This window comes from Pecten maximus, unplaced genomic scaffold (assembly GCF_902652985.1).
Source record: "Pecten maximus unplaced genomic scaffold, xPecMax1.1, whole genome shotgun sequence".
NCBI lineage: Eukaryota > Metazoa > Mollusca > Bivalvia > Pectinida > Pectinidae > Pecten > Pecten maximus.
The window spans coordinates 82,507-109,427 of NW_022983061.1; the positions used below are offsets into that span (position 1 = coordinate 82,507).

The 26,921-nt window shown below is 36.2% G+C and overlaps 1 protein-coding gene across 3 annotated transcripts in view; it reads left to right on the top strand.

Moving 5' to 3' along the window:
- The window catches only part of LOC117321384, a 37,624-nt gene that overhangs the window by 3,513 nt on the left and 7,190 nt on the right, over positions 1-26,921 (top strand). The window contains exons 3-9 of one of the 3 annotated variants that reach the window (XM_033875825.1): positions 5,888-6,033; positions 15,529-15,658; positions 15,947-15,999; positions 19,518-19,614; positions 20,102-20,217; positions 21,613-21,709; positions 22,171-22,286. In XM_033875825.1, the coding sequence (XP_033731716.1) occupies positions 5,888-6,033; positions 15,529-15,658; positions 15,947-15,999; positions 19,518-19,614; positions 20,102-20,217; positions 21,613-21,709; positions 22,171-22,286 (755 nt within the window). The remainder of the gene's footprint in view (positions 1-5,887; positions 6,034-15,528; positions 15,659-15,946; positions 16,000-19,517; positions 19,615-20,101; positions 20,218-21,612; positions 21,710-22,170; positions 22,287-26,921) is intronic. The other 2 variants (XM_033875827.1, XM_033875826.1) reach the window with 2 other exon arrangements.

Genomic DNA, 26,921 nt, shown 5'->3' on the forward strand with positions numbered 1-26,921 from the left:
ATTGTATTTCAATATCAAAGGCAATGCTCCAGAATATAGATGCTTTGTCACGATCATTGTATGTGGCTTTTCACAAACATGCATGCGAAAAATCAACCCGGCGTTCAGAATGTCAAGCAAATTCCCGAAGCCTCGTAGGCCTAACGCTGACGGTAAGTAAACTTGTTTGTTACGTTGATGTAAACAGACGACGCTAAATATGCACGAAGAATAGTTCCTGTTTATTTGATATTTACTGTAGTGATAGGCCTGCTTTGTCTCCGAATTTAATTGATTGATATTTCGATAGTCTGTGTATTTGTTTGTGACTAGCTTCGACTCTGTGATTGTTTACGTCTAAAAATAACAACGGGAATCTCCAGATTGAGGTGACAAATGTACACGGAACCGTGTTCTCTCGGACACTATCTCGTGAACGAACACACACACAAGACTACTACTTTGCAACTTCTCTGAAATATGAATTACGTTGTGAAAGGAGAAATGAAATAAATTTTAATTTTTACCGATCATATTCTGACATAGACTTACTAGAGTCCCGCGGTTCAATGAACATTATAAAAATCATTACAAGCATATGTAGAACGCGGGCGACTTAAATATGGCTAAGATTTCATTTAATTTTGTAGAACTATTTAAATTGAACCACCTACACTGCAAGCTGGAAACTTCCTCACTACACTACAGCAGGCCTACATCATATGATAGACAAAGATATTGTCAATTATTATGATTGCATTAACTGATTAAGTTAAATTTAGTTAATTTTGGGTGGGAAAACATGTTATGTACAGTAGCTTTTTTCATATCTTGACTGAAAGTTCATTGCAACTTATTAGAAAAGGCATTATAAAAAATTATTTGACAATATCAGTGTTACCAGAATTCAGCTCTCACAATTTTGCAAAATATTCTTCGAAATGTCACCTGCACACACAAAAATTAGTGAATTTTCAAATATCTTTGCCTCAAATACCATACCAACATATTTAAACCTTTCACTTTCATACACCGCAGAAACTAATAAGCAAGAAAGCTGTTCTGACAAATTGAAGCTAAAATACTGTAAATTATTATGTCGCATTACGTAAAATTCAGTTGTTTGGGATGTAGAAAGATGTCATGTTTTTTTTTTTTTTTTTTCTTCATCTGTTGAAATTAAATTAATTTCGACTTATATTAATACAAAAGGTATAAGATGGAAAATTAGTTGACAAAATCAAAGAGTTTCCAGGTTTAAGCTATCTCAATTTATCAAAATAGTCTATGTAGACATTTCATAATTAGTAAACTTTCAGATATCTATAAGTTGCGTTATTATAAATTCCATATCAACATATTTCAACCTTTTGTTAACATGTGCCAAAGAAAACATTGTGCGGGAAACCTGTTCTAAAAAATTTTTACTAAAATTATGTCAATTGTTTCATTGCATTAAGTTAATTAACTAATTTAGGGTGTGGAACCATGTTGTATTTTTTTATATATCTTTTGAGGTTAAATCAGTTTCAGCTTATTACAAAAGGTATTATAAATTAAACTACTTGACAAAATTATGGAATTACCAATATTTTATTATCACTATTTTACAAAATAGTTTTTCTTCAAAATGTCATCTGCATACAAGTAGCAATAAGTAAATTTAGAAATATCTTTGCTTTAAATACCATACCAACATATTTCAACCTTTCGCTTACATATACAAAAAAAAAAAAAAAATATGCAAGAAACCAATTCTGACAAATTTATACTAAAAGATTTTGAACTATTATGTACATATTGTGTCGCACGAAGTTAGATTCAATTATTTTGGGGTGGGGAACCATGTAGTTGAATATTTTTTTTTATCTTTTGAATTTAAATTTATTTCAACTTATTGCTAAAGGTATTATAGAAAATTATGTGACAAATTCAAAATAAAACAAAATAAAATACAGTAACACAGGGACTAGTGTAAATAGTTTATATGTTTCTATTTTTAGGCCAACGCCGCCATAGGCAAATATTTACATAATAGGAAGCATGTTCTAAATTGCTTGCCAAAGACCACAGTTAGTTTCCCTCTTTGTTCTTTTGAAGAAACATATTCAGAATTTTGAAACTTTGCATAAAATCTGGCTTTATTTTCATATTTTAGAAAAATTCTCTCAATTTCAAAGTATTTTGATATTGGGATAACACAATTATCTTCAATATTCACATCCTTTACAATTGCAACTGTGACAAATAAGAAGAAGAAAATTTAGACAGTTATTGTAATTGCAGACCTCAGACTGCATGCAATTAGCCTCCATGCTCTACTATTCTCTTAATTTCAAGACATTTAGATATACTTTATTAAGAAACGCATTTTCACATTATTGTACTTCTTTGGTACTAATGGGGCCACGGTGGCCGATTTAAGGTGTCCCGACACTTTATCACTAGCCCTCCACCTCTGGGTTGCGAGTTTGAAACCTACGTGGGGCAGTTGCCAGGTACTCATCGTAGGCCGGTGTTTTTTCTCCGGGTACTCCGGCTTTCCTCCACCTCCAAAACCTGGCACGTCTTTTAATGACCCTGGCTGCTAATAGGATGTTTAACAAAAACAAGCCAAACAAACCAAAAGCTTTGGTACTATTGCCACTGTGAGATAGTTTAATAATTATTAATTATTGTGGGGCCGCGGTGGCTGAGTGGTTAAGGTGTCTCGGTACTGTATCACTAGCCCTCAACTTCTGGGTTGCTAGTTCGAAACCTATGGTGGGCAGTTGCCTGGTACTGAACATAGACTGATGGATTTTCTCTGGGTACTCGACTTTCCTCTACCTCCAAAACCAGGCACATCCTTAAATGACCCGTCTGTTAATGGGACTTTAAACCAAATACACCGAACAGTTTGAACAGTTATCCTGCAAAAGAGAAGGGAAGCCGACAATCAGGCCAGTATGTGCTGTCATGGCTGTGTCGTTGAGCAAGATCACTTTACCCTTAATTGCCCTGGATGGCATGCAATGGGCCTCTTGTATGTTGTTCAGTCAGGTAGTCACCAACTACCACAAGGAGACCCAGCCACAGACTAAGAGATGCTACTGGTTTTTCAGAAACCAGGCAAACTGGCCTACACTGCTACCTTATAAGAAGTTTTAAACATTTATTTGAAAAGAAAACATGATTTTTTTGCTTGGTAAGCTTCATTTTCATAAATTATTGTTCCATTTCCTGAATGGCATGTGGACAGACAGGCTTCCTGCATGTTGTTCAGAGGTAGTCACTAACTACTACAAGGAGACCCAGCCTCAAACTGACTCTGGCTATTCACAGGGTGATAGCCCATGCTAACAAAGCAAATATATGTAAGAGTAAGAGATAATTGTCACTTAATTTTCAGAAACTTGGCAAACTGGTGTACACTGCTACCTGATGAAAGGTATTGACAAATAAAAACATGATTGATTATGCATGGTTAAGCTTACATAAATTATTGTTCAAATTCACATAAAACAATTTAAAACTTGCTAATGACCTTATTTTCATCTGTGATAGAAAAAGGGAGATAACTCGCTCACCTGTTCTTGATATTTGATTAATTATAATATACCATTCATATTAATTAATTGCTTTTCCAGATATTTCCCTAAAGTTCTATTCATGATTGATCAATTATCGATATGATGTTGATGGATCATGAACTCAAAAGTGATTCCCAACACTACTGAAGAAGTTGCAAAATTTTCAAATAAAAAAAAAATGTTATAAACAATTTCCGAATCTGCTCAACTTGGACCACTGACATTGTCTGACAAAGACACTGATACTGACTTTTAAATACATTTTATATAGGGAAATTCTCGAAATATTTTAATGAAATGTCTATTTCAAACAAAGAAACAATTTTCCTTCTCTCATTTGTATCATTATGTTCCACTGGGGAATTAATACAAAAATGGGATTTTCCTCATGCAAGTGTGATTTATTAACAATTTTCTCCAAGATTAATATTGGGGCGAGCAAATTCCCCTCAAATCCTGGATATTCCTATCTGAATGAGTTAATCCCAATTTTTCAAGGATATTTGTCCAAATTCAGAAATTGTCCGATTGCAATGAATTTTGGAATTTAGGTACATTATGGGTCACCTGTTACTCTTATAACCGCACTTTAACTTTTGTAACAATATGGTTGTCATTTCCTGGTCTTTAATTGGTCCAAATTAAGATATATTGTCCATCTGATTTTAATGACATTTGATATGTATATATATAGATACATCATGGAGCACCAGTCTTTCTCTTAAACTCATTTTAACATTTCAACAAAATGGTTGCCATTTCCTGGACTCTGATTGGTCCAAATTTAGTTATTGTCTGACTTTGATGAAATTTGCTGTGTAAGCACATCTATGGACACCGGTCACACTTGTAACCTCATATTCACATTTAAAGAAAATGGCCGCCATTAACTGGCCTCTGATTGGTCCAAATTAAGATATTGTGGGATTTGGATGAAATTTGATAATGATACAGGTACATAATGGGACACTGTTTACTCTCATCACCTCACTTAAACGTTTTAACAAAATGGCCGCCATTTATACTGACCACTGATTGGTCAACATTTAGATATTGTCTGATTTCAATGAGATTTGGTACATAATTGGAGACCGGTCACTCTTGTAGCCTCACTTTCGTATTTAACACAATGACCGCCTTTTCTAGGCCTCTGATTAGTCCAATTTAAGATATTGTCCGATTATGATGACATTTGATATGCAGGTACATCATGGGACAGCGGTTACTCTTGTAACCTCACTTTCACATTTAAACAATATGGTCGCCAATTGCTGGCGTCTAATTGGTCAAAATTAAGGTATTGTTCGATTTCGATTAAATTTGGGACGTAGGTGTATTAGGGTAATGCAAATTAGACTGTTTGGGTTTCGATGCCATGTGAACAACACGATCTTTTATTGGTCGAAATGTACATATTAAGCGGTTTTGGTGAAAACCTTGCTGAAAAGGAGTTATCGCCCCTCACTACACTTCATTCTTTCTGTGACACTCCTTTAGGTGTCACCTCACTAGTAATACTAAGAGAAATAGTTATCAATGAAACTTATATCTGGTTATGTTTTGTATGAGAGTGCATTCTGGTGTACACTGGAAAACCTAGCACGTGGGAAAGACGTGAAGTGAAGTACAACGACAGACGTGGCGACCATTAATTTCAACAGAATTGATTGAAGATTTCATATCGTTACAAAATTGTCTGTATGAAGTCTATTTCCAACTAAATGACGTTAATGTTGCCGAAACGTCGAATAGATGTCGGATAAACGTTGCAGAAAAGTTACATTAGCAATGCATGGAAATTACAAAACGTTGCCTAAACGTTTTACTACGTTATAAAATGATTAGCGAAACGTCCATTTAAAATACATTTATTTCAAAGTTCAAGATATGTCAAATATATGGCAGATAAACATTGCGGGAAAGTTATATTAACATTGCATAAATGTTGCAGAAACGTTTTGTTAACATTACATTATTGTTACAAAGCGTTGTAGAAACATTATTACTGAACAATAATAACGTTACTGCTTCAATAACAGCGTTACTAAATCGTCTATTTCACATTCATTTTCGCTTGTGCAACGTTCCAATTATGGAACAAATACGTGTAAATAATGTGGGGCTAACGTATTTGTGTAAAGGTAGGATGAGGTCTTTTCAATGGACAAACTCAGGGAAATCAAACATTTGTATGAAACATGTGCAACAATTCGTGGTACGTACAAAAAACTTTCTTTCAACGTATGTCTGCCAGCTGGGTACCTGTTCATGCACGTTTCCATTTGGTTTTTGGTGCCATGTTACAACCCCTTATATCAATCTGATTTCTTTAACAGCAGCCAACATCTTGCTTCAGAAACTATCTAACACAAACATCAGAATTGTCTGCATTGATTTTGGAGAAGCAAGAGGGATCCAGAAGGACATGGAAGATCTAGCCGAACTAGGCACACATTTAGAGACTGCCTGTAACTCCGTTGAGGTAAAGTATTCAATAAGGAACCTGATATCTGGGGTCCTACTTTGATCACTGTCACCCTGTCTGTCCATGCATCCATCTGTATATCTATCCACTAATTAAGGTCTTGGCTGATAACCTAAATATTTACGTACATTTACTTACTGATGTGTACACAATTTAGCCATGGCTTTTGTTCATGCATCCTTCTGTACATCCTTATGTCCATCCTTCTTTCTGTCATTCCATATATCCTTCTTTCCATCCTTCTGTTTAATCATTCTATCGACCCTTCCGTCTATTCTTCCATCATTCCATGTATCCTTTCTATACTTATACATATCCTTCTGTTTCATAACTCCACCTATCCTTATGTCTATCCTTCTGGCCATCAATCTATTTATCATTCTAAAATATTTCTGTCTATCCTTCTATCTGTCTATCTATCCTTCTGTCCTTCCCTTTGTTTCATCATTATATCTATCCTTCTGTCTGTCTTTATGTCCATCCTTCTGTTTCATCATTCTATCTATCCTTCTGTCCATTCTTGTTTCATAATTCCATCTATCCGTCTGCCCATCATTCCATCCATCCATCTGTCTATCCTTCTGGCCATTTTTCAGTTTCATCATTCTATCTATCCTTTTATTTTATAATTATATATATATTTCCGTCTATCCTTCTCTTCATCATTCTGTTTTATCATTCCATCTATCCTTCTGTCTGTCCTTATGTTTCATCATTCCAGTATCCCTCTGTCAAACATTCTCTCCGTTCTTCTGTTTAATCATTCCATCTATCCTTCTGTCTGTCCTTAAGTTTCATCATTCCAGTATCCCTCTGTCAAACATTCTCTCCGTTCTTCTGTTTAATCATTCCATCTATCCTTCTGTCTGTCCTTAAGTTTCATCATTCCAGTATCCCTCTGTCAAACATTCTCTCCGTTCTTCTGTTTAATCATTCCATCTATTATTTTGTTCTATCCTGGCTTCTCTTTCATCATTCCATCTATCCTTCTGTCCATTTTCGTGTCTATCTTTCTGACCATCATTGCTTATTTTCTTCTACCGTTTTGTCTATCCTTCTGCCCAATCTTCTGTTTTCTCATTCTGTTTCATCATTCCACCTATCCTTATGTCAATTCTTCTGTCCATTCTTCTGTATTATCACTCCATCTATCCTTCTACCCATGCCATCATTCCATATATCCTGGTGGCTATCATTTTGTTTATCCTTTTGTCAATCACTAATTTTCATCGTTCAATATTTCTTCTGTCCATCCTTCTGTCCATCATTGCCCCTTCTTCTGCCATCGCTTTATCTATCCTTCTGTCAATCTTTCTGTTTCATCATTCAATATATAGCATATGTCTATCCTTCTCGCCATCCTTCTGCTTCATTATTATATCCCTCATTTTCTTTCATCATTCTATCTGTACTTCTGTCTTTCATTCAATGTATCCTTCTGTCCATCCTTCTGTCCATCATTGCCCTTTCTTCTGCCATCGCTTTATCTATCCTTCTGTCAATCTTTCTGTTTCATCATTCAATATATAGCATATGTCTATCCTTCTCGCCATCCTTCTGCTTCATTATTATATCCCTCATTTTCTTTCATCATTCTATCTGTACTTCTGTCTTTCATTCAATGTATCCTTCTGTCCATCCTTGTTTCATCATTCTGTCTCCATTTCTGTCTATCCATCTCTCCATCCTTCTGTTTCATTATTCAATCTATTCTTCTGCCCATCATTTCATCTAACCTTGTGTTTATCCTTCTGTCCATACTGTTTAATTATTTCATTTATCGTTTTGTCAATCCTTCTGTCCATTTTTCTGTTTCATCATTCCGTCTATCCTGCTGTCTATCCTTGTTTATCCTTTTTGTCTATCCTTCTGTTTCATCATTCTGCTTCATTATTATTACTATCCTTCTGTTAATCCTTTTGTCCATCCTTCTGTTTTTATTTCATATATATTATTCTGTCTATATCTCTGTCTATTATTTTTTTATCGTTCCATATATACTTCTGTCTATTCTTCTGTTTCCTCATTCAATCTATCCTTTTGTCTATCCTGTCCAGCCTTCCGTTATTTATTCTGTCTATCTTTTCGCCCATCCTTCTGTTTCATTCTTGTTTCATCAATCTATCTATCTTTCTGTCTATCCTTTTGTCTATCCTTGTTTTATCATCCCATTTATCCTTCTTCCATCCTTCTGTCTATCTATCTTTTTATCCTTGTTTTATCATTCCATCTATCCTTTCGTCCATCCTTCTGTTTCATCATTCCATCTATCATTCTGTCTATCCTTCTGTCCATCCTTCTGTCCATCCTTCTGTTTAAAGGTCACCTGACCTATCGTGAGTGCCTTTTGTCTGGCGTCGTGCGTCGTTCGTCATAAATAATTTACATTTTCAACTTCTTCTCAATTACCAACAGGCCCAGATACCTGATATTGGATATGTAGCATGCTGGGATTCAGGGCTACAAAGTTTGTTCAAATGAATGACCTTGACATTCATTCAATGTCACAGGGGTCAAATTTGCAAAAATATTTTAACAACTTCTTCTTGTTAACCAAAAGGCCCAGAGACCCAATATTAAGTATGTAGCATGCTGAGGCAAATGGCTACTAAGTTTGTTTGAATAGACGACCTTGACATTCTTTCAAGTTCACTAGGGTCATTATGCTAAAATCTTTAAACGACTTCTTCTTCATAACCAATAGACCCACAGACCCAGTATTAGGTCTGTAGCATGCACTGATGCAGGGATGAAGGGATACCAAGTTTGCTAAAATGAATGACCTTGGCCTTCATTCAAGGTCACAGGAGTCAAATGTACTTAAAACTTTAAACAACTTCTTCTTGATAACCAAAAGGCCCAGAGATCCAATATTATGTCTGTAGCATGCTGGAATGAAGGGCTACCAAGTTTGTTCAAAGGGATGACCTTGACCTTCATTCAAGGTCACAGGAGACAAATGTGCTTAACTCTTTAACCCTCTCGTTGCCACATTACTTACCATATAGGCATATGGATAATTTGAATTAATTGAGACTAATTTGACTTCTTTGGAAAGTTTTTTTCTATTGAGGATAACTTTGTCATTTGTTGATAGATTTTGATGAAATTTTGAGTGGCAATGGTTGGTACCTTTACCCTTCAGAATATGTATTCATTATGGTCCTATGTTATCATTTATAGGTAATATGATCAGGTAAAAATGGTAATTAAGGTGAAAATTATAAAAATATTGAATAACAATGTCCCTGTGTGTGTTTTTACTGCATCAAATATAGTTTTGACACTTATTAACAACCAACAACCAACTAGAGCAAAAATTCCAAAACTTGATTCAAGTCTTACCCCAGGTAATACAGGTAAATCACACAGGTAAACTATGGAATAAAACTGCTTTTAATTTCAAGCATGAATTTGGTATTGATTAAGTTTTGGGTCCTTCTAAGGTAAAAACTCTTACACTTATTATTACAGGTAGTACTTTATTTCCAAATAACAGTCCATAAAAATTGGTAATAAACCAAATCACAGGTGCAAACGAGCACAGGTAACAACAGGTAAATATGTCAAAATATGGTTTAAAAACATATTATTAATGGTTTTTTTTAATTATTGGCGATTTAAATTAGTCTGAGAATCATTTACACACAAAGACCAATTGTTCCAAGTCCCGTATGCAGCTCAATCATGGTAGATCACGTTTTCACACAACGATATTGAAAGCACATTCCTCGTCATATATTACGGCCGCCATTTTTTATCAGGTCAATTCTATCAACTTACCTGTTCGTTTCAGTAGCATTAATGTCCAAATATTTAGCTGGAATTAACTTTTGAAAAAGAAATCTGTGTTTTTCATCCATTTGCAAGTGATAAATTGCCACTGTATATTCGGCGAAGTCCGATAAAATATTCACAAATAGGTCAACATCCCATTCAAAATTCAAAATTTTGTCAGAATGGATCGTCGTCCTCTACCGATGTTTCGTGATCGTTATCTGAAAAAATCTACGCTGGATTCATCATCAATATCATCCCGTGTCCTTTTGATGTTTCTGATAGTTTTTCTGAAGTATTTCTCATTAAATCCGTGAAAAAAATATGTTACTAAAGTGAACAAACTTATCAATTGACTTCATTAGATCCGCCATTTTATGACACTTTCGTTTTTTCTGTCAAAATTTTGCTTACGGTCGTAATTTTAACCTGATATGCATCGTATAGCCAGCAGCCATGTTGTCTGCATAAACAGGAAGTAGTGCTCTAGCGAGATCTCGCGAGACTTAAAAGTGAAAGTAAAGGGGAAGTGAGTAATCTGCAGGCAAAACACACACAGGTAACACTGGCGGTTTCGGGCGGTTTAGTCCAATACGGACACGGGCGGTTTCAGCCGCTTTAGCAGCGAAAGGGTTAAACAACTTCCTTTTGATAACCAAAAGGTCCAGAGACCTAATATTAGGTCTGTAGCATGCATTGACGAAAGGCTACGAAGTTTGTTCAAATGGATTACCTTGACCTTCATTCAATGTCACATGGCCCAAATATGCTAAAATATATATCATGGGACTCTTGTTTTATTAGCTCACCTGGTCCGAAGGTGCCATACCGTAGCGTCGTCTGTCCGTCCGTCCGTCAACAATTGACTTCGTCTTCTTAACCACAGATCAGAATTTGACCAAGTTTATTCAGAAGCATCCCTATGAGGTGGGGACTCAAAATTGTAGAAATTGTGGGGTTGACCCCCAGGATCTGAGGGGCAGGAGCAAAAGTGGTCAATTTGGCTCTATTGATATAAACGACTTTTCTCTAAAACCAATCAAACGATATTGCCCCTATTTGCCTGATAGCATCTCTCTGGGGTGGGTATTCAATATTGTACAAATGGTGGGGCTGACCCCCTGGGGCCTTGAGGGGCGGGGCCGAAATGGGTCAATATAGCTATATTAATATTAACAACATCTTATCTGAAATCGAGCAATGAATATTGCTCATATTTGCCTGGTAGCATCACTATGAGGTGTATATTTAAAATTGTACAAATGATGGGGCTGACCCCCGGGGCCTGAGGGGCGGGGTCAAATGTGGTCAATTGGGCTATATTGATATGATCGACTTCTCTGAAATCTAGCAATGTATATTGCTCATATAAGCCTGGTAGCATTACTATGGGGCGGGGATTCAAAATTGTACAAATGATGGGGCTGACCCCCTGGGGACTGAGGGACAGTGCCAAAAGGGGTCAATTTGATTAAATTGATATAAACAACTTCTTCTCTGAAACTATAGGAATGGATATCACTCACATTTGTATTGTAGCATGGCCATGGGGTGGGGATTCAAAATTGTACAAATGCATTTTTCGGCATAAAAACCTGACATACCCATATGAAATGCATATGATCTACTGACATAGCAATAGCAGTGACAAATATACTTAATCATCATTCTTGTTTCATATCTCATGAAATCCAGTTGAGCGATACAGGCCATCTGGGCCTCTTGTTCCATTTATTCTTCTGTCTATCTTTATGTCTATCATAGTTTTATCCTTCCATATATCCTTCTGTGTATCCTTCTGTCCAGCCTTCCGTTTTTTCATTCTATCTATCTTTTCACCCATCCTTCTGTTTCATCAATCAATCTATCTTTCTGACTATCCTTCTGTCTATCCTTGTTTTATCATCCCATCTATCCTTCATCCATCTTTCTGTCTATCTTTCTATCATTGTTTTATCGTTCCATCTACACTTCTGTCCATCTTTCTGTTTCATCATTCCATGTATCCTTCTACCCATCCGTCTGATTCATCATTCTATATATCCTTCTGTCTATCCTTCTGTTTCATCAATCAATCTATCTTTCTGACTATCCTTCTGTCTATCCTTGTTTTATCATCCCATCTATCCTTCATCCATCTTTCTGTCTATCTTTCTATCATTGTTTTATCGTTCCATCTACACTTCTGTCCATCTTTCTGTTTCATCATTCCATGTATCCTTCTACCCATCCGTCTGATTCATCATTCTATATATCCTTCTGTCTATCTTTCTGTTTCATCATGCCATCTATTCTTCTGTACGTCCTTTGTACATCCCTCTTGTACTTTGACATGTAATCTTGCCTAGACTATTTCCTACACTACTTGGTACTTGCTCTTTATACTTGTGATTTGTCATATATCAATACTATATCACTGTGATCTATATTTTGACCTTTGACCTACCTTCAATCAAAAATTTGTTTTTGGCTCTATCTCTAACACTACTTGTCAAAAGTTTTAACAAAACCATGTGACTCTCTCTACATTCCAAATTTTGACCAGCATCAAACAAAATTTCCATTATTACTGAAATATACTATTGATATCCATGGAATATTGGAAAGAATTAAAGGATTCTTACACCACCAGTACTTCATACTTGGGCCAAATGTTTGAATTTAGAGCATGTTAGGAATTAATATAAGTTTAAAGTCACTGGAGGAGTCTCGAAAAACATTTTGTGATCACTTTTTGTCAGGCATCCTATATAATCAGTTAATATTTTTGACCTTTTCTCAGAAAACCAAGAGGCCCAGGGTGAGGTTATTGGACTTGTAGTATGCTGTAATGAAGGGCTACATCGTTTGTTCATGTCAATTGCCTTGAGCTAGTATCAAGGTCACAGGGATCAAATATGTTGAAATCTATAAATGAATTCTTCTCAATATCCAAGTGATCCAGGGTCATGGTAATTGAGTAGTAGCATGCTGTGATAAAGGGCTAAAATGTTTGTTCAAATTAATGACCTTGATTAAGTTTGAAGGTCACAGGGGTCAAATATGTTAAGATCTTAAAATAAACTTTCAATATCAAAGATGGATATTGATCCAGTATCATGCAGGGATGCTGGGAAACTCCAAGTTCACACTGGTCATGTGTTAAATTCTAATCTTAACAACAAACAAAACATCAACTGTCAGTATGTATTTCAGAACTCAGGTGTCCATTAAGGCCCAAGGGCCTCCTGTTAATATTTCAAACTTTTTTTTAGCCCTGTCAATGGGGTTCATCTTAAACTTATTCATAACTCAGGTGACCATTAAGTCAAGTGGGCCTCAATTGGGTTCACCTTAAACATGCCTTACTTGTTTGCTTGGAATGGTAAGAAAAGGAATCCAACAAGGTGTCATTTTCCAGCCTAGTCAGAAATCTTGCAGAAGCAATGTTTTTTTTTAGAACAACACAAGCATTTCAAAAAGGTCTTCCCTGGAAATAGCGCTTACAACTGCATTCTCCAAGTTAGATGCCAGGGATGATCTTGAATATGATTTTTTGTTTGTTTGTTTGTTTTGTTGTTTGTTTTTTGTTTTTTAGGTCACCTGAGACGAAGTCTCAAGTGACCTATTCTAATCGCCTTTTGTCCGTCGTCGTCCGTCGTGTGTCCGTAAACTTTTTACATTTTCGACTTCTTCTCCAAAACCACTTAACAAAATTCAATGAAATTTCGCAGAAAGTTTCTATGGCTGGAGGTCAACCAAAATTGTGAATTATATGGTCCCCAGCCCCCAGGGGCCTGAGGGGTGGGGCCAAAAAGGGTCAAATTGACTAAAACTTCAAAAATCTTCTTCTCTACTCTCAGATATGGTAGAATCAAATACTCTTCATAGATGGAAGGGTCTTAAGGTGCTTTATCAAAATTGTGAATTTCCTGACCCTGGGGTCTCGCGTTTGCCCCTGGGGAGGGGGTAAACTTTACTATAGTTTATATAGGGAAATCACATTTTTGACTATTATTTGTTGGATTTGTATTGGAATTCATTCTAACTTGGTTCAAATTATCAGCATGGGATTACAGTTTGATGTTATGTACATGTTGGCCCTGGTTGACCCCCAGGGGCTGGTGGGCGGGGCCAAAAAGGGTCAAATTGACTGAAATTTCAAAAATCTTCTTCTCTACTCTCAGATATGTTAGAATCAAATACTCTTCAAAGATTGAAGGCTCTTCAGGTGCTTTACCACAATTGTGAATTTCATGACCCTGGGGTCTCACGTTTGCCCCTGGGGAGGGGGTAAACTTTACTATAGTTTATACAGGGAAATCACATTTTTGACTATTATTTGTTGGATTTGTATTGGAATTCATTCTAACTTGGTTCAAATTATCAGCATGGGATTACAGTTTGATGTTATGTACATGTTGGCCCTGGTTGACCCCCAGGGGCTGGTGGGCGGGGCCAAAAAGGGTCAAATTGACTGAAATTTCAAAAATCTTCTTCTCTACTCTCAGATACGTTAGAATCAAATACTCTTCATAGATGGAAGGCTCTTCAGGTGCTTTATCAAAATTGTGAATTTCATGACCCTGGGGTCTCACGTTTGCCCCTGGGTAGGGGGTAAACTTTACTATAGTTTATATAGGGAAATCACATTTTTGACTATTATTTGTTGGATTTGTATTGGAATTCATTCTAACTTGGTTCAAATTATCAGCATTGGATTACAGTTTGATTTTATGTACATGTTAGCCCTGGTTGACCCCCAGGGGCTGGTGGGCGGGGCCAAAAATGGTCAAATTGACTGAAATTTCAAAAATCTTTCTCTATATTCTCAGATATGTTAGAATCAAATACTCTGCATAGAGGAAGGGGTCTTATGGTGCTTTACCAAAATTGTGAATTTCATGACCCTGGGGTCTCGCGTTTGCCCCTGGGGAGGGGGTAAACTTTACTATAGTTTATATAGGGAAATCACATTTTTGACTATTATTTGTTGGATTTGTATTGGAATTCATTCTAACTTGGTTCAAATTATCAGCATTGGATTACAGTTTGATGTTATGTACATGTTGGCCCTGGTTGACCCCCAGGGGCTGGTGGGCGGGGCCAAAAAGGGTCAAATTGACTGAAATTTCAAAAATCTTCTTCCCTACTCTCAGATATGGTAGAATCAAATACTCTTCATAGATGGAAGGGTCTTAAGGTGCTTTACCAAAATTGTGAATTTCATGACCCTGGGGTCTCACGTTTGCCCCTGGGGAGGGGGTAAACTTTACTACAGTTTATATAGCGAAATCACATTTTTGACTATTATTTGTTGGATTTGTATTGGAATTCATTCTAACTTGGTTCAAATTATCATCATGGGATTACAGTTTGATGTTATGTACATGTTGGCCCTAGTTGACCCCAGGGGCTGGTGGGCGGGGCCAAAAAGGGTCAAATTGACTGAAATTTCAAAAATCTTCTAATCTACTATATGTTAGAATCAAATACTCTTCATAGACTGACCCCATTAGGACTGATGGGTGGGGCCAAAAAGGGTCAATTTAGTTGGACGAAATATTTCAAATCTCAGGTGACCGTTAAGGCCCTTTGGGCCTCTTGTTTTACAACACGGTCACAATTCCAAAATCGATTGCAAATTGTTCTCGGTACATACCACTATACATTGACCGTACTGCTCATACGTATATAGTCGGATGTCCTTTACTGACCATTGGTTTCTTGTTTCAGGGGTCACCATCCTTCCGACAACTGAGTGAATCTGAACGAGATGAGCTACATAGAATAATAGATATGATCCAAATGGGTAAATCTACAACAGATGTACAACGAATTCTTCAGAAACAATTAAATCAAAAAGGTACATTTATGTTTCAAGCTATTTTCTTTTTAACTTCAAGCTACAAATGCATTAATTTCCTGCATAATGTATATTAGTTGCAATGTCATCATCAAGGTAACTTCTGGGAAACAATGCTTGCTATTTTGACTATAGCATTGAATAGATTATGTTGGGTATATAACTGCATGTGTAATTTGATAAAAACTCTGACGAGTTTGAAAAAATATGTATTTTGAGAATATACACAGAAAAGCATATTTTTTAGCAGCAGTAGTTGAATTAAAACTTTACTTTATCTTATTCCAGACAAGGACAAGATGTTGCAGGCAGTCATTTCGATACTGCTTAGTCAGGATCCTGTAAGTTCTAGTAAAAACTGCATTCATTCGAATACCCAATTTTTTAAAACAAATTCCATATTATGTTCATCATGGGCTTGTTTAATGCGACCCACAAAAAATATATTTGACTTAAAGAACAGTATTGAAAGTGTGTTTTTTTTTATTAGCCCACCATCATCAGATGGTGCGCTATTCAAATCGCCCTGCGTCCGTGGTCCTTGGTCCGTCCCTCCGTCCGTCCATAAACAATTCTTGTACTGAAGGGGTCTTTCTCAAATTTCATATGTAGGTTCCCCTCGGTGCCTAGTTATGCATATTGCATTTTGAGACCAATCGGAAAACAAGATGGCCGACAGGCAGCCATCTTGGATTTTGACCATTGAAGTTTGTTATCACTATTTCTGAGAAAGTACTGAAGGGATCTTTCTCAAATTTCATATGTGGGTTCCCCCTGGTGCCTAGTTATGCATATTGCATTTTGAGACCAATCGGAAAACAACATGGCCGACAGGCAGCCATCTTGGATTTTGACAATTGAAGTTTGTTATCGCTATTTTTAGCCCACCATCATCAGATGGTGAGCTATTCAAATCGCCCTGCGACCGTGGTCCGTCCGTCCGTCCGTCCCTCCCTCCGTCCGTCTGTCCCTCTGTCTGTCCGTCTGTCCGTCCTTCCGTCCGTAAACAATTCTTATCACCATTTCTGAGAAAGTACGGAAGGGATCTTTCTCAAATTTCATATGTGCGTTCCCCTTGGTGCCTAATTATGCATATTGCATTTTGAGATCGATCGAAAAACAAAATGGTCGTCACGCAGCCATCTTGGATTTTGACACTTGAAGTTTGTTATCGCTATTTCTGAGAAGGTACTGAAGAGATCTTTCTGAATTTTTAGCCCACCATCATCAGATGGTGGGCTATTCAAATCGCCCTGCGTCCGTGGTCCGTGGTCCGTCCGTCCCTCCGTCCGTCCCTCCGTCCGTCCGTAAACAATTCTTGTTATCGCTAATCCTCAGAAAGTACTGAAGGGATCTTTCTCAAATTTCATCTGTAGGTTCCCCTTGGTGCCTAGTTATGCATATTGCAATTTGAGACCAATCGGAAAACAACATGGCCGACAGGCAGCCATCTTGGATTTTGACAATTGAAGTTTGTTATCGCTATTTCTCAGAAAGTACTGAAGGGATCTTTCTCAAATTTCATATGTAGATTCCCCTTGGTGCCTAGTTATGCATATTGCATTTTGAGACAAATCGGAAAACAACATGGCCGACAGGCAGCCATCTTGGATTTTGACAATTGAAGTTTGTTATCGCTATTTCTCAGAAAGTAATGAAGGGATCTTTCTCAAATTTCATATGTAGGTTCCTCTTGGTGCCTAGTTATGCATATTGCATTTTGAGACCAATCAGAAAACAACATGGCCGACAGGCAGCCATCTTGGATTTTGACAATTGAAGTTTGTTATCGCTATTTCTCAAAAAGTACTGAAGGGATCTCTCTCAAATTTCATATTTAGGTTCCCCTTGGTGCCTAGTTATGCATATTGCATTTTGAGACCATCGGAAAACAACATGGCCGACAGGCAGCCATCTTGGATTTTGACAATTGAAGTTTGTTATCGCTATTTCTCAGAAAGCACTGAAGGGATCTCTCTCAAATTTCATATTTAGGTTCCACTTGGTGCCTAGTTATGCATATTGCATTTTGAGACCATCGGAAAACAACATGGCCGACAGGCAGCCATCTTGGATTTTGACAATTGAAGTTTGTTATCGCTATTTCTCAGAAAGTGCGGAAGGGATCTTTCTCAAATTTCATATGTAGGTTCCACTTGGTGCCTAGTTATGCATATTGCATTTTGAGACCAATCGGAAAACAACATGGCCGACAGGCAGCCATCTTGGATTTTGACAATGGAAGTTTGTTATCTCTATTTCTCAGAAAGTACTGAAGGGATCTTTCTCAAATTTCATATGTAGGTTCCCCTTGGTGCCTAGTTATGCATATTGCATTTTGAGACAAATCAGAAAACAACATGGCCGTCATGCAGCCATCTTGGATTTTGACAATTGAAGTTTGTTATCGCTATTTCTCAGAAAGTACTTAAGGGATCTTTCTCAAATTTCATATGTAGGTTCCTTTTGGTGCCTTGTTATGCATATTGCATTTTGAGACCAATCAGAAAACAACATGGCTGACAGGTAGCCATCTTGGATATTGACAATTGAAGTTTGTTATCGCTATTTCTCAGAAAGTACTGAAGGGATCTTTCTCAAATTTCATATGTAGGTTCCCTTTGGTGCCTAGTTATGCATATTGCATTTTGAAACTAATCAGAAAACAACATGGCCGACAGGCAGCCATCTTGGATTTTGACAATTGAAGTTTGTTATCGCTATTTCTCAGAAAGCACTCAAGGGATCTTTCTCAAATTTCATATGTAGGTTCCCCTCAGTGCCTAGTTTTGCATATTGGGACCAATCCAAAAACAACATGGTCGACAGACAGCCATTATCGCTAAATCTTAAATTTTATATATAGCTTCCCCTTGTTTGAAAAGTACTAGCTATAGAGGGCTGTTTCTGAATTTACACAGATTAGTAAGACTTAGAAGAAGGGAAAAGTAGAGAAAAGATCAATCTGACATGGAACCTATGAAGATCATTCAATGGTGGGCGCCAAGATCCCTCTGGGATCTCTTGTTATATGTAGGTTCCCCTTGGTGCCTAGTTATGCATATTGCATTTTGGGATCGATCGAAAAAGAAAATGGTCGTCAGGCAGCCATCTTGGATTTTGACAATTGAAGTTTGTTATCGCTATTTTTGAGAAAGTACTGAAGGGATCTTTATCAAATTTCATATCTAGGTTCCCCTTGGTGCCTAGTTATGCATATTACATTTTGGGACCGATCGGAAAACAAAATGGCCGAAAGGCAGCCATCTTGGATTTTGTCAATTGAAGTTTGTTATCACTATTTCTGAGAACGCACTGAAGGGATCGTTCTCAAATTTCATATGTAGGTTGCCCTTGGTCCGTAGTTATACATAATGCATTTTGGAACCGATCGGAAAACAACATGGCTGACAGGCAGCCATCTTCGATTTTGACCATTGAGGTTTGTTATCGCTATTTCTAAGAAAGTACGGATGGGATCTTTGTCAAATTTCTTATGTATGTTATCTTTGGTCCGTCGTATTGCATTTTTTGACCAATCTGAAAACATTGTCGACAGACAACCATAATTATCAAATTTCATATATAAGTTTCCCTTGTTTAAAAAGCACTGGAGGGATGTTTCTCAATTTATATAGATTAATAAGAGGAAGGGAAAAAAAGAGAAAAGATCAATCTGACATGGAACAATGAAGATCATTCAATGGTGGGCGCCAAGATCCCTCTGGGATCTCTTGTTTTTCAATATGGTCCGAATTCCAAAATTGTTCTCGGTATATACCACTATACATTGACCATACTGCTCATGCGTATATAGTCGGATTTCCTTTAGTGACCATTCAAGGATTTGTTATTTCAGGACACATCATCCTTCAAACCACTGGGTGAATCTGAACAAGCTGAGTCCCTTAACCACGATGATATACAAAACATTCCTCAGGAAGAAAAACTGAGAGGTAATCTTATATTTCTATTTTCTATTTAACTCCAAGATGCAAATGCATTAATTATTATAACATTCCCTGTAGATTGTATATTTGAGTAAATTTGAGGAAACAATGCTTGTTATTTTGACTATAATAGCCTTGAATAGATTTTGTTGAAAATTAAGTATACAGCTACATGTATATTCTTAATAAAATCTGATAAGTCTGACAAAGACCTTTTATTTGACTCTTGAAAGTGTAGTTGGCCTGAAGTTTACTACAGAATTTATTTGAAAAATCACATTTAAGCATCAGTTGTTGAATTGCTATTAGAAATAATTCAGGATTGGTTAGATTTAGTAGTACGGGATGTCATTTGATCTGGCTGATGGATGAGACCAAAATGATTCAAATTTACTGAAATACTTCAGAACTCTTGTCATCATTAAGGACCATGTGCCTCTTGTTACTTAGAGGCCAGATGTTTGTCTTTGTTTAAAACTTTATTTCATTCCAGGCAAAGACCGGCCGTTGGAGGAAGATATGTCTAAGCTCCAGTCACCTCCAGATGATCTTAAGAACTTCCAGCCTGTACATGACAGTGCTCCAATTCGTTTAGGTTCTAGTGAAATGGTAAGTGCACTCATCTTTCACTTGTTAAGTACAACCACTTTACTTACTTCTACTAAATTTACTGTACAAAACGTTATTGACATTTTTTTAGCTCATCTGGTCTGAGGTTATGTAGGCCATGGCATATTTCTACCAATCTACTTGTCTCTGGATTTCAACCAGATTTAGTCTGAAACAGGTGTGATTATAGCCCTAGTCATCTAGACGCCTCAAGTGTGGAAATATAGCATTTCTTTTGTAAAATCTTTCTGCTGTAGGAATGATGGGATCTGGTTGAACGCATCATTGGGTGAAGTGGAACTGATTTTGTATAAACAATGGACTTGTGTCATATACAGATAGAACAGCAGTTTAGTAAATACAAATTGTTTGGCCAGAAAGTAATTGGGGGGGGGGGGGGGGGGGGGGGGGTCACTTATCATCAAAATCCGTTATCCCAGACCAATTTTGTCGTTGTTGTTAAAATTTATAGAATTATTGATGTATACTGATAAAGGTTTTGTGAAAATAAGTTACCAAAATTACCAAAATTAATGATAAAAAAGCTTTATTTCTCCATTGATGTTCTCCATCAACTATTCACCTTTATTTCACTCTATAGTCAACCTACCAGTCGGAATTTGTACTGTTTATAATGATACAATATTGTTTTAATGAAAATATGTTAAATCATATATGAAAATCATGTTTTAGTAACTCTTATATGGGGGGGGGGGGGGGAGGGGTCACTTTACCATGGGGGTGAGGTGTCATTTTACCATAATGGTATTTTGACCCCGCGGTAAATTTACCATGGGGGTCAAATACCATACTACAGCGGTCCTCTAGGAGGCTGAGGTGTGAGGCCCATATGATAGGTCATATGACCCAAAGGGTTAGGATAACCTATAGTCATCGTGCTCCGTCCGTCGCCGTCCGCCGTACACAGTTCGCCGTCTGTCGTTAGACTTCGACCTTCCAATCGCTACTGCTTCTTAACCCCTAAGCAGATAACTTCCAAATTGTTTATGGAGGGCAATCATATTCTATATAAATGAGCCTGGTCTGACCCCTTTGATAAAGTGAAACCATTTTTAGCTTGTCTCTTCGAAGAAGAGTGAGAGCTTATGTTGTCACTCCATCATCGGCCATCAAATGTCAAAGTTTTGGTGCAAGTGTTGAAAGGCATAGATATTTATGGTAATATGGTCCCTGTGGGAGTCAAACTATCCACTACCGGAGTAAACTAAAAGATTTTTTGGGAAAAAAATAAGGTTTTTGAAATTTTTTGGACTGATAATATTTCTGCGTTAAGTTTTTGGTGCAAGTGTTGAAAGGTATTAATACATCACTTTATAATTGTTCCACATGTACCACTATACATTGACCATACTGCTCATGCTCATCTTGTTTCAGGACACCTCAACCCCCGAACCGCTGAGTGATTCTGAACGAGCTGAGTTCCTTAACTTCGATGATATGCAAAACATTCCTCAGGAAGAAAAACTGAGAGGTAATCTTATATTTCTATTTTCTATTTAACTCCAAGATGCAAATGCATTAATTATTATAACATTCCCTGTAGATTGTATATTTGAGTAAATTTGAGGAAACAATGCTTGTTATTTTGACTATAATAGCCTTGAATAGATTTTGTTGAAAATTAAGTATACAGCTACATGTATATTAAGACCTTTTATTTGACTCTTGAAAGTGTAGTTGGCCTAAAGTTTACTACAGAATATATTTGAAAAATCACATTTAAGCATCAGTTGTTGAATTGCTATTAGAAATAATTCAGGATTGGTTAGATTTAGTAGTACGGGATGTCATTTGATCTGGCAGATGGATGAGACCAAAATGATTCAAATTTACTGAAATACTTCAGAACTCTTGTCATCGTTAAGGACCATGTGCCTCTTGTTACTTAGAGGCCAGATGTTTGTCTTTGTTTAAAACTTTATTTCATTCCAGGCAAAGACCGGCCGTTGGAGGAAGATATGTCTAAGCTCCAGTCACCTCCAGATGATCTTAAGAACTTCCAGCCTGTACATGACAGTGCTCCAATTCGTTTAGGTTCTAGTGAAATGGTAAGTGCACTCATCTTTCACTTGTTAAGTACAACCACTTTACTTACTTCTACTAAATTTACTGTACAAAACGTTATTGACATTTTTTTAGCTCATCTGGTCTGAGGTTATGTAGGCCATGGCATATTTCTACCAATCTACTTGTCTCTGGATTTCAACCAGATTTAGTCTGAAACAGGTGTGATTATAGCCCTAGTCATCTAGACGCCTCAAGTGTGGAAATATAGCATTTCTTTTGTAAAATCTTTCTGCTGTAGGAATGATGGGATCTGGTTGAACGCATCATTGGGTGAAGTGGAACTGATTTTGTATAAACAATGGACTTGTGTCATATACAGATAGAACAGCAGTTTAGTAAATACAAATTGTTTGGCAAGAAGTAATTGGCTGCTCTGTTTGAAAGGACCGGCTTTCTGCTAAAATAGCATTCAACTTTCATTCAGCCCTTTAGATGTTCAGGCACCATAATAAAATCATAAGTGAAGTGTCATGTTGTATAATGTATGATATGCAGCCCTCTTAGCCCTTACCCCATAAACAATAATGAAATAACCCTGACTCAGCACATGCAGATTTTGCAAACATACGAGGAAATGTAGCAGCTAAGCAAATTCATCATTATGGAAGAACCAGGTGTATCTAGAATTAGGAATGACAACAGACAGGAAACCAATACATGCAGACTAGGATAATGCAATGAACGCTAAAAATGAAAGACGGAAACAAAAGGAACAGCAAACTGTAACTAATTTGTTTTGTCCCTTTTTTGCCTAAAAATCTCAATCTTAATTGTTAGGTACATGTATATATATTATAAAAAAAAGAGACAAACAACAGAGTTTTTTTTTTTCTAATCAGCATAGGCATATTCAACTCTTCAGATGCTTAGTACATTAGTAATAAAGCCTCATGCCTTCATACATTCATTGTCTGTCCCTTTTTGACACTGGGGTAACCCTGAGTCATAGGGATCGCTACGAAAAGCGGAAATGGCAGTGGTAAAAAGACAGGTACTGCCCTGTACCGGGCTCTGAACAATATTACAATACACAATGTTTGCTTCTGCTGAACGGAAGATGTGAAATAACTACTGTAATTAAAGTGGTTCCTATAAATTAGTCATAATCATATTATTATAACAACATTTCTTTCTTATTTTATTGTCTAATTATGTTTTTGTGTGTATGATGTTTACTTTCGAAGCTAAAAGCTAACCTGGATATATAATGTTATCGTAGGGTTGACCTACATAGTAACTTCACTTCGGTTCCGATTGTGCAATAAAAACACTGCAAATGACCGGTAATACGCCAAGTTACCTTGGATTCATATATTCGATGTAGAAGGTGAAAGTATTGAAGTGATGGGGAAAGATTGACGTGTAAATATGGACTTCGAAAGATTACCGATAGGCCTAGAACTAGTGCCAGTTTGTCCGCTCTATTTTTAGATCTATGTAGTTTTGTTTGTACAACATACTGAATCGGCCGGGATATTAAATCCGAAAAAATATAAGTGGCCTAATTTATTTACTCATTATTTTATTCAAACGCTAAAAGCGTGTAAATTTACGCCACTTTGTGTGTAGCTTTTATTAGAAATATCTTTTAATTATTGTGTTTGCTTTATTAAATGGAATATCACAGTTTAAATGTATCCGGACATTTGACCCGGTCGCTGGTTTGTGTGTAATATATAATCTACCTGATCAGAATACTATGCAATGCGATAATTAGATATTGGTAGCTATTTTCAGAGATGTGTGCTGTTGTGAAAATGCAAACGATGCGGTTAACGTGGGATTTTTCCCACGCCGTTAGGCGGCAGGCTTTTTTCAACACTTCGTGTACGGACTTACCTGTTTTGAATTGGGTCAAAATTAAAACAAAACACACCGGAGAAGGCTAATACATAATACCTTTATTAGAATTTATCAACAGTGAACTAGGCAGGTGAGACATTGTTTTCTCATTCAACAAAACATTTCCGTTTATAATTGGCCTGAGCAGAATTTCGAAGTCGAAAAGATCGATACCAGTACTATACTGTACTGTCAGTGGTGATATTTTACAGCGGTACTTCGCTGTCATTGATGATTTCTGATTGTGTAATCCTACTGCCTACAGACAAGCATAGATATATATATATATATATCCTTTTGAAAAGAATAACACCCCGTAATAATGATAGTATACACAATAGCCTGATGATAACAAACCGTTTGAGATCTACGTTTTTCAAAGCCAGCTAGTTTTTATTCAATTTTGTTGTGATAAATGCCTAATTAAATGTGATATCAACACTTTAATTTGTATAATTTTATGAGTTGACATTTTATTAAAACACCTGATACACATGAATTTCATTTAAAAAAAGTCTATTTTTGGAAATGCAAATTTTATATCTCAAATCTAGATTATAGTGTACAGAGAAATAGAATAGAAATAAGAACCGACCTATATCTACCGTAATTTTTTGACATCATTCTATTTTTATTAGGCCTAGCTGATTAGTCATAACATTGCCATACCAAGTAAACCCAATAGTATAAAATGTGGTCTAAATCTTGCACAAAAAAACATTGCCTCTAATTCTAGCTTTTAGAGCCACAACTTCTTGCATCTTTGCTAACTAAGATATGTTTCAATGCTGCTACATGTACAGTTCATCCAGTTGGGCATTCTAATTTTGAAATTTATGATTTGATATCATCAATTTCAAAATTAAGTAAGTTATAGCTACATTCAGATCTCACTAACATAAATTAACATTAAATATACATACATATGTATCATGCAGTTACAGTTATGTATATGGTACATATACTATTGTGGAGAATATTTGATGTAATGTACTTACAAAAAAATATAAGTTAAAAAGAAAATTCCACTTCAAATTGATTTGAACTGTACATGTGAATGAATGTGGGTTTTTTTTTATAGATAATTTGTAGCTACACAGTATGGAGTGTAAACATATAACATAGAGTGCTATATGAAAATCATGTTCACTCTAATAACAAGTATAACAAGTCTGAGCTGATATGAGCATGCAATTCTAAGTTTTGAATGCTAATTATAAATTGGTTTGATGTGCTCGCCAGTGATGCCAATGCATATGCCGTATATATAATGGTATACCCTGCCCTGTCTGCATCCGCATTCTCGAGCATACCCAAGTGTTTTTTTGTACTTATATATTAATTACACAATTGAATATGTTTTAATGGAAATGAAGTGCTTATATATTAATTACACAATTGAATATGTTTTAATGGAAATGAAGTGTAAGTAGCTCAGTAGCTAGTTTTTTAATCCGATACAAAATGATAGATACTGAAACCTTAAACCTATAGTCAAAGATGATTAACATCTAGTTTATGTTATCATAAAGACAGTCTTAGGAATTAAAATTCTGTGTATATCATGCAGGTGAAACATTGAGATCTATAGGTTATTATTCAACTCCTCCCGCCTTCCCTTCCCCCTACCCTGCTGATAGGGTGCAACACCCTTTTATTACCTGGACAGTTCAGGCCCCAGGGAATCTTTCAAAACACTGGTCAAAGTGCAAAAGATTTACACTGGCATGTTGATTACATCTTCCCAAGTGTGAGGAATTAATCTTAAAATATGGTAGAAATAACTTCCATAACTGTGAATGTATTAGGTGGCTAAAAGAGTAGGATGGAGTAAGAAATATGTCTTATTGTCCAGTAAATCTATATAAAACAAACTATGATAGCAAGGGAAAGCAAACGAATATTTCATACAACAAATTGAATCTAATTAGTCTATCATATATAGTTCATAATCTTACATCAAGGAAAAGCAAAAATATTAACTGGTGATGGCATCACTTTTTTTAAGATATAGAAGACCACATAAGAATGGAAATCATCACATTTTACTGTGCCCTGCACTCACAATTTCTTGCATATTTTGTATCATGTAATTAACCATTGATAATATCTTAAATCATTTTTTTCTTATTTTGTGTTATCAAGTTCATGTGGAATTTAATTTGCATAATGAGGATTTTGGAATTATAAAACATAAATAAGTGAAAGCGTTATGTTATAGCATAAATATAACAAGATTCTAAAAGGTTGAATGATAAGCAACCGTTGTGTTCTTCAATATTTTGATTTATGTCTAATTACATTAAAATATTAATATCCAACTCAGACGGCAATTGGGCCGTGATTCATGAATGATTACAAAAACTAATTTGAAGTACTTCTCGGTCAAATAAACCCTACTATTTTACATACAATACAGTTGTGCAACATGAAGAACATTTAGGTCCATTCTCTGAAAATGATGCCAATTTTAGGCCCAGTTTCCTCCGTTTCAGTTAATACACAAGTCCGTTTCGCCACCTAATACAATGTACAAGGGGCGCAAGTCCTGCACCCTCCAAAACCATTAACCTTATCCAGGTTGATACCGCTTTCCTATCAATCAAATTAAGTAACTCTGATAGATCTATAATGTGTACCAGACAGAATGAAACAACATACACTCGTACTTTGCTTGTCATTAAGATTATTGGAAATGATGAATATTTACAAATTATTCTTCAATTGTTGGATTAATATTAAGTAAACTTTATACTCACACACAAAAAGAAATT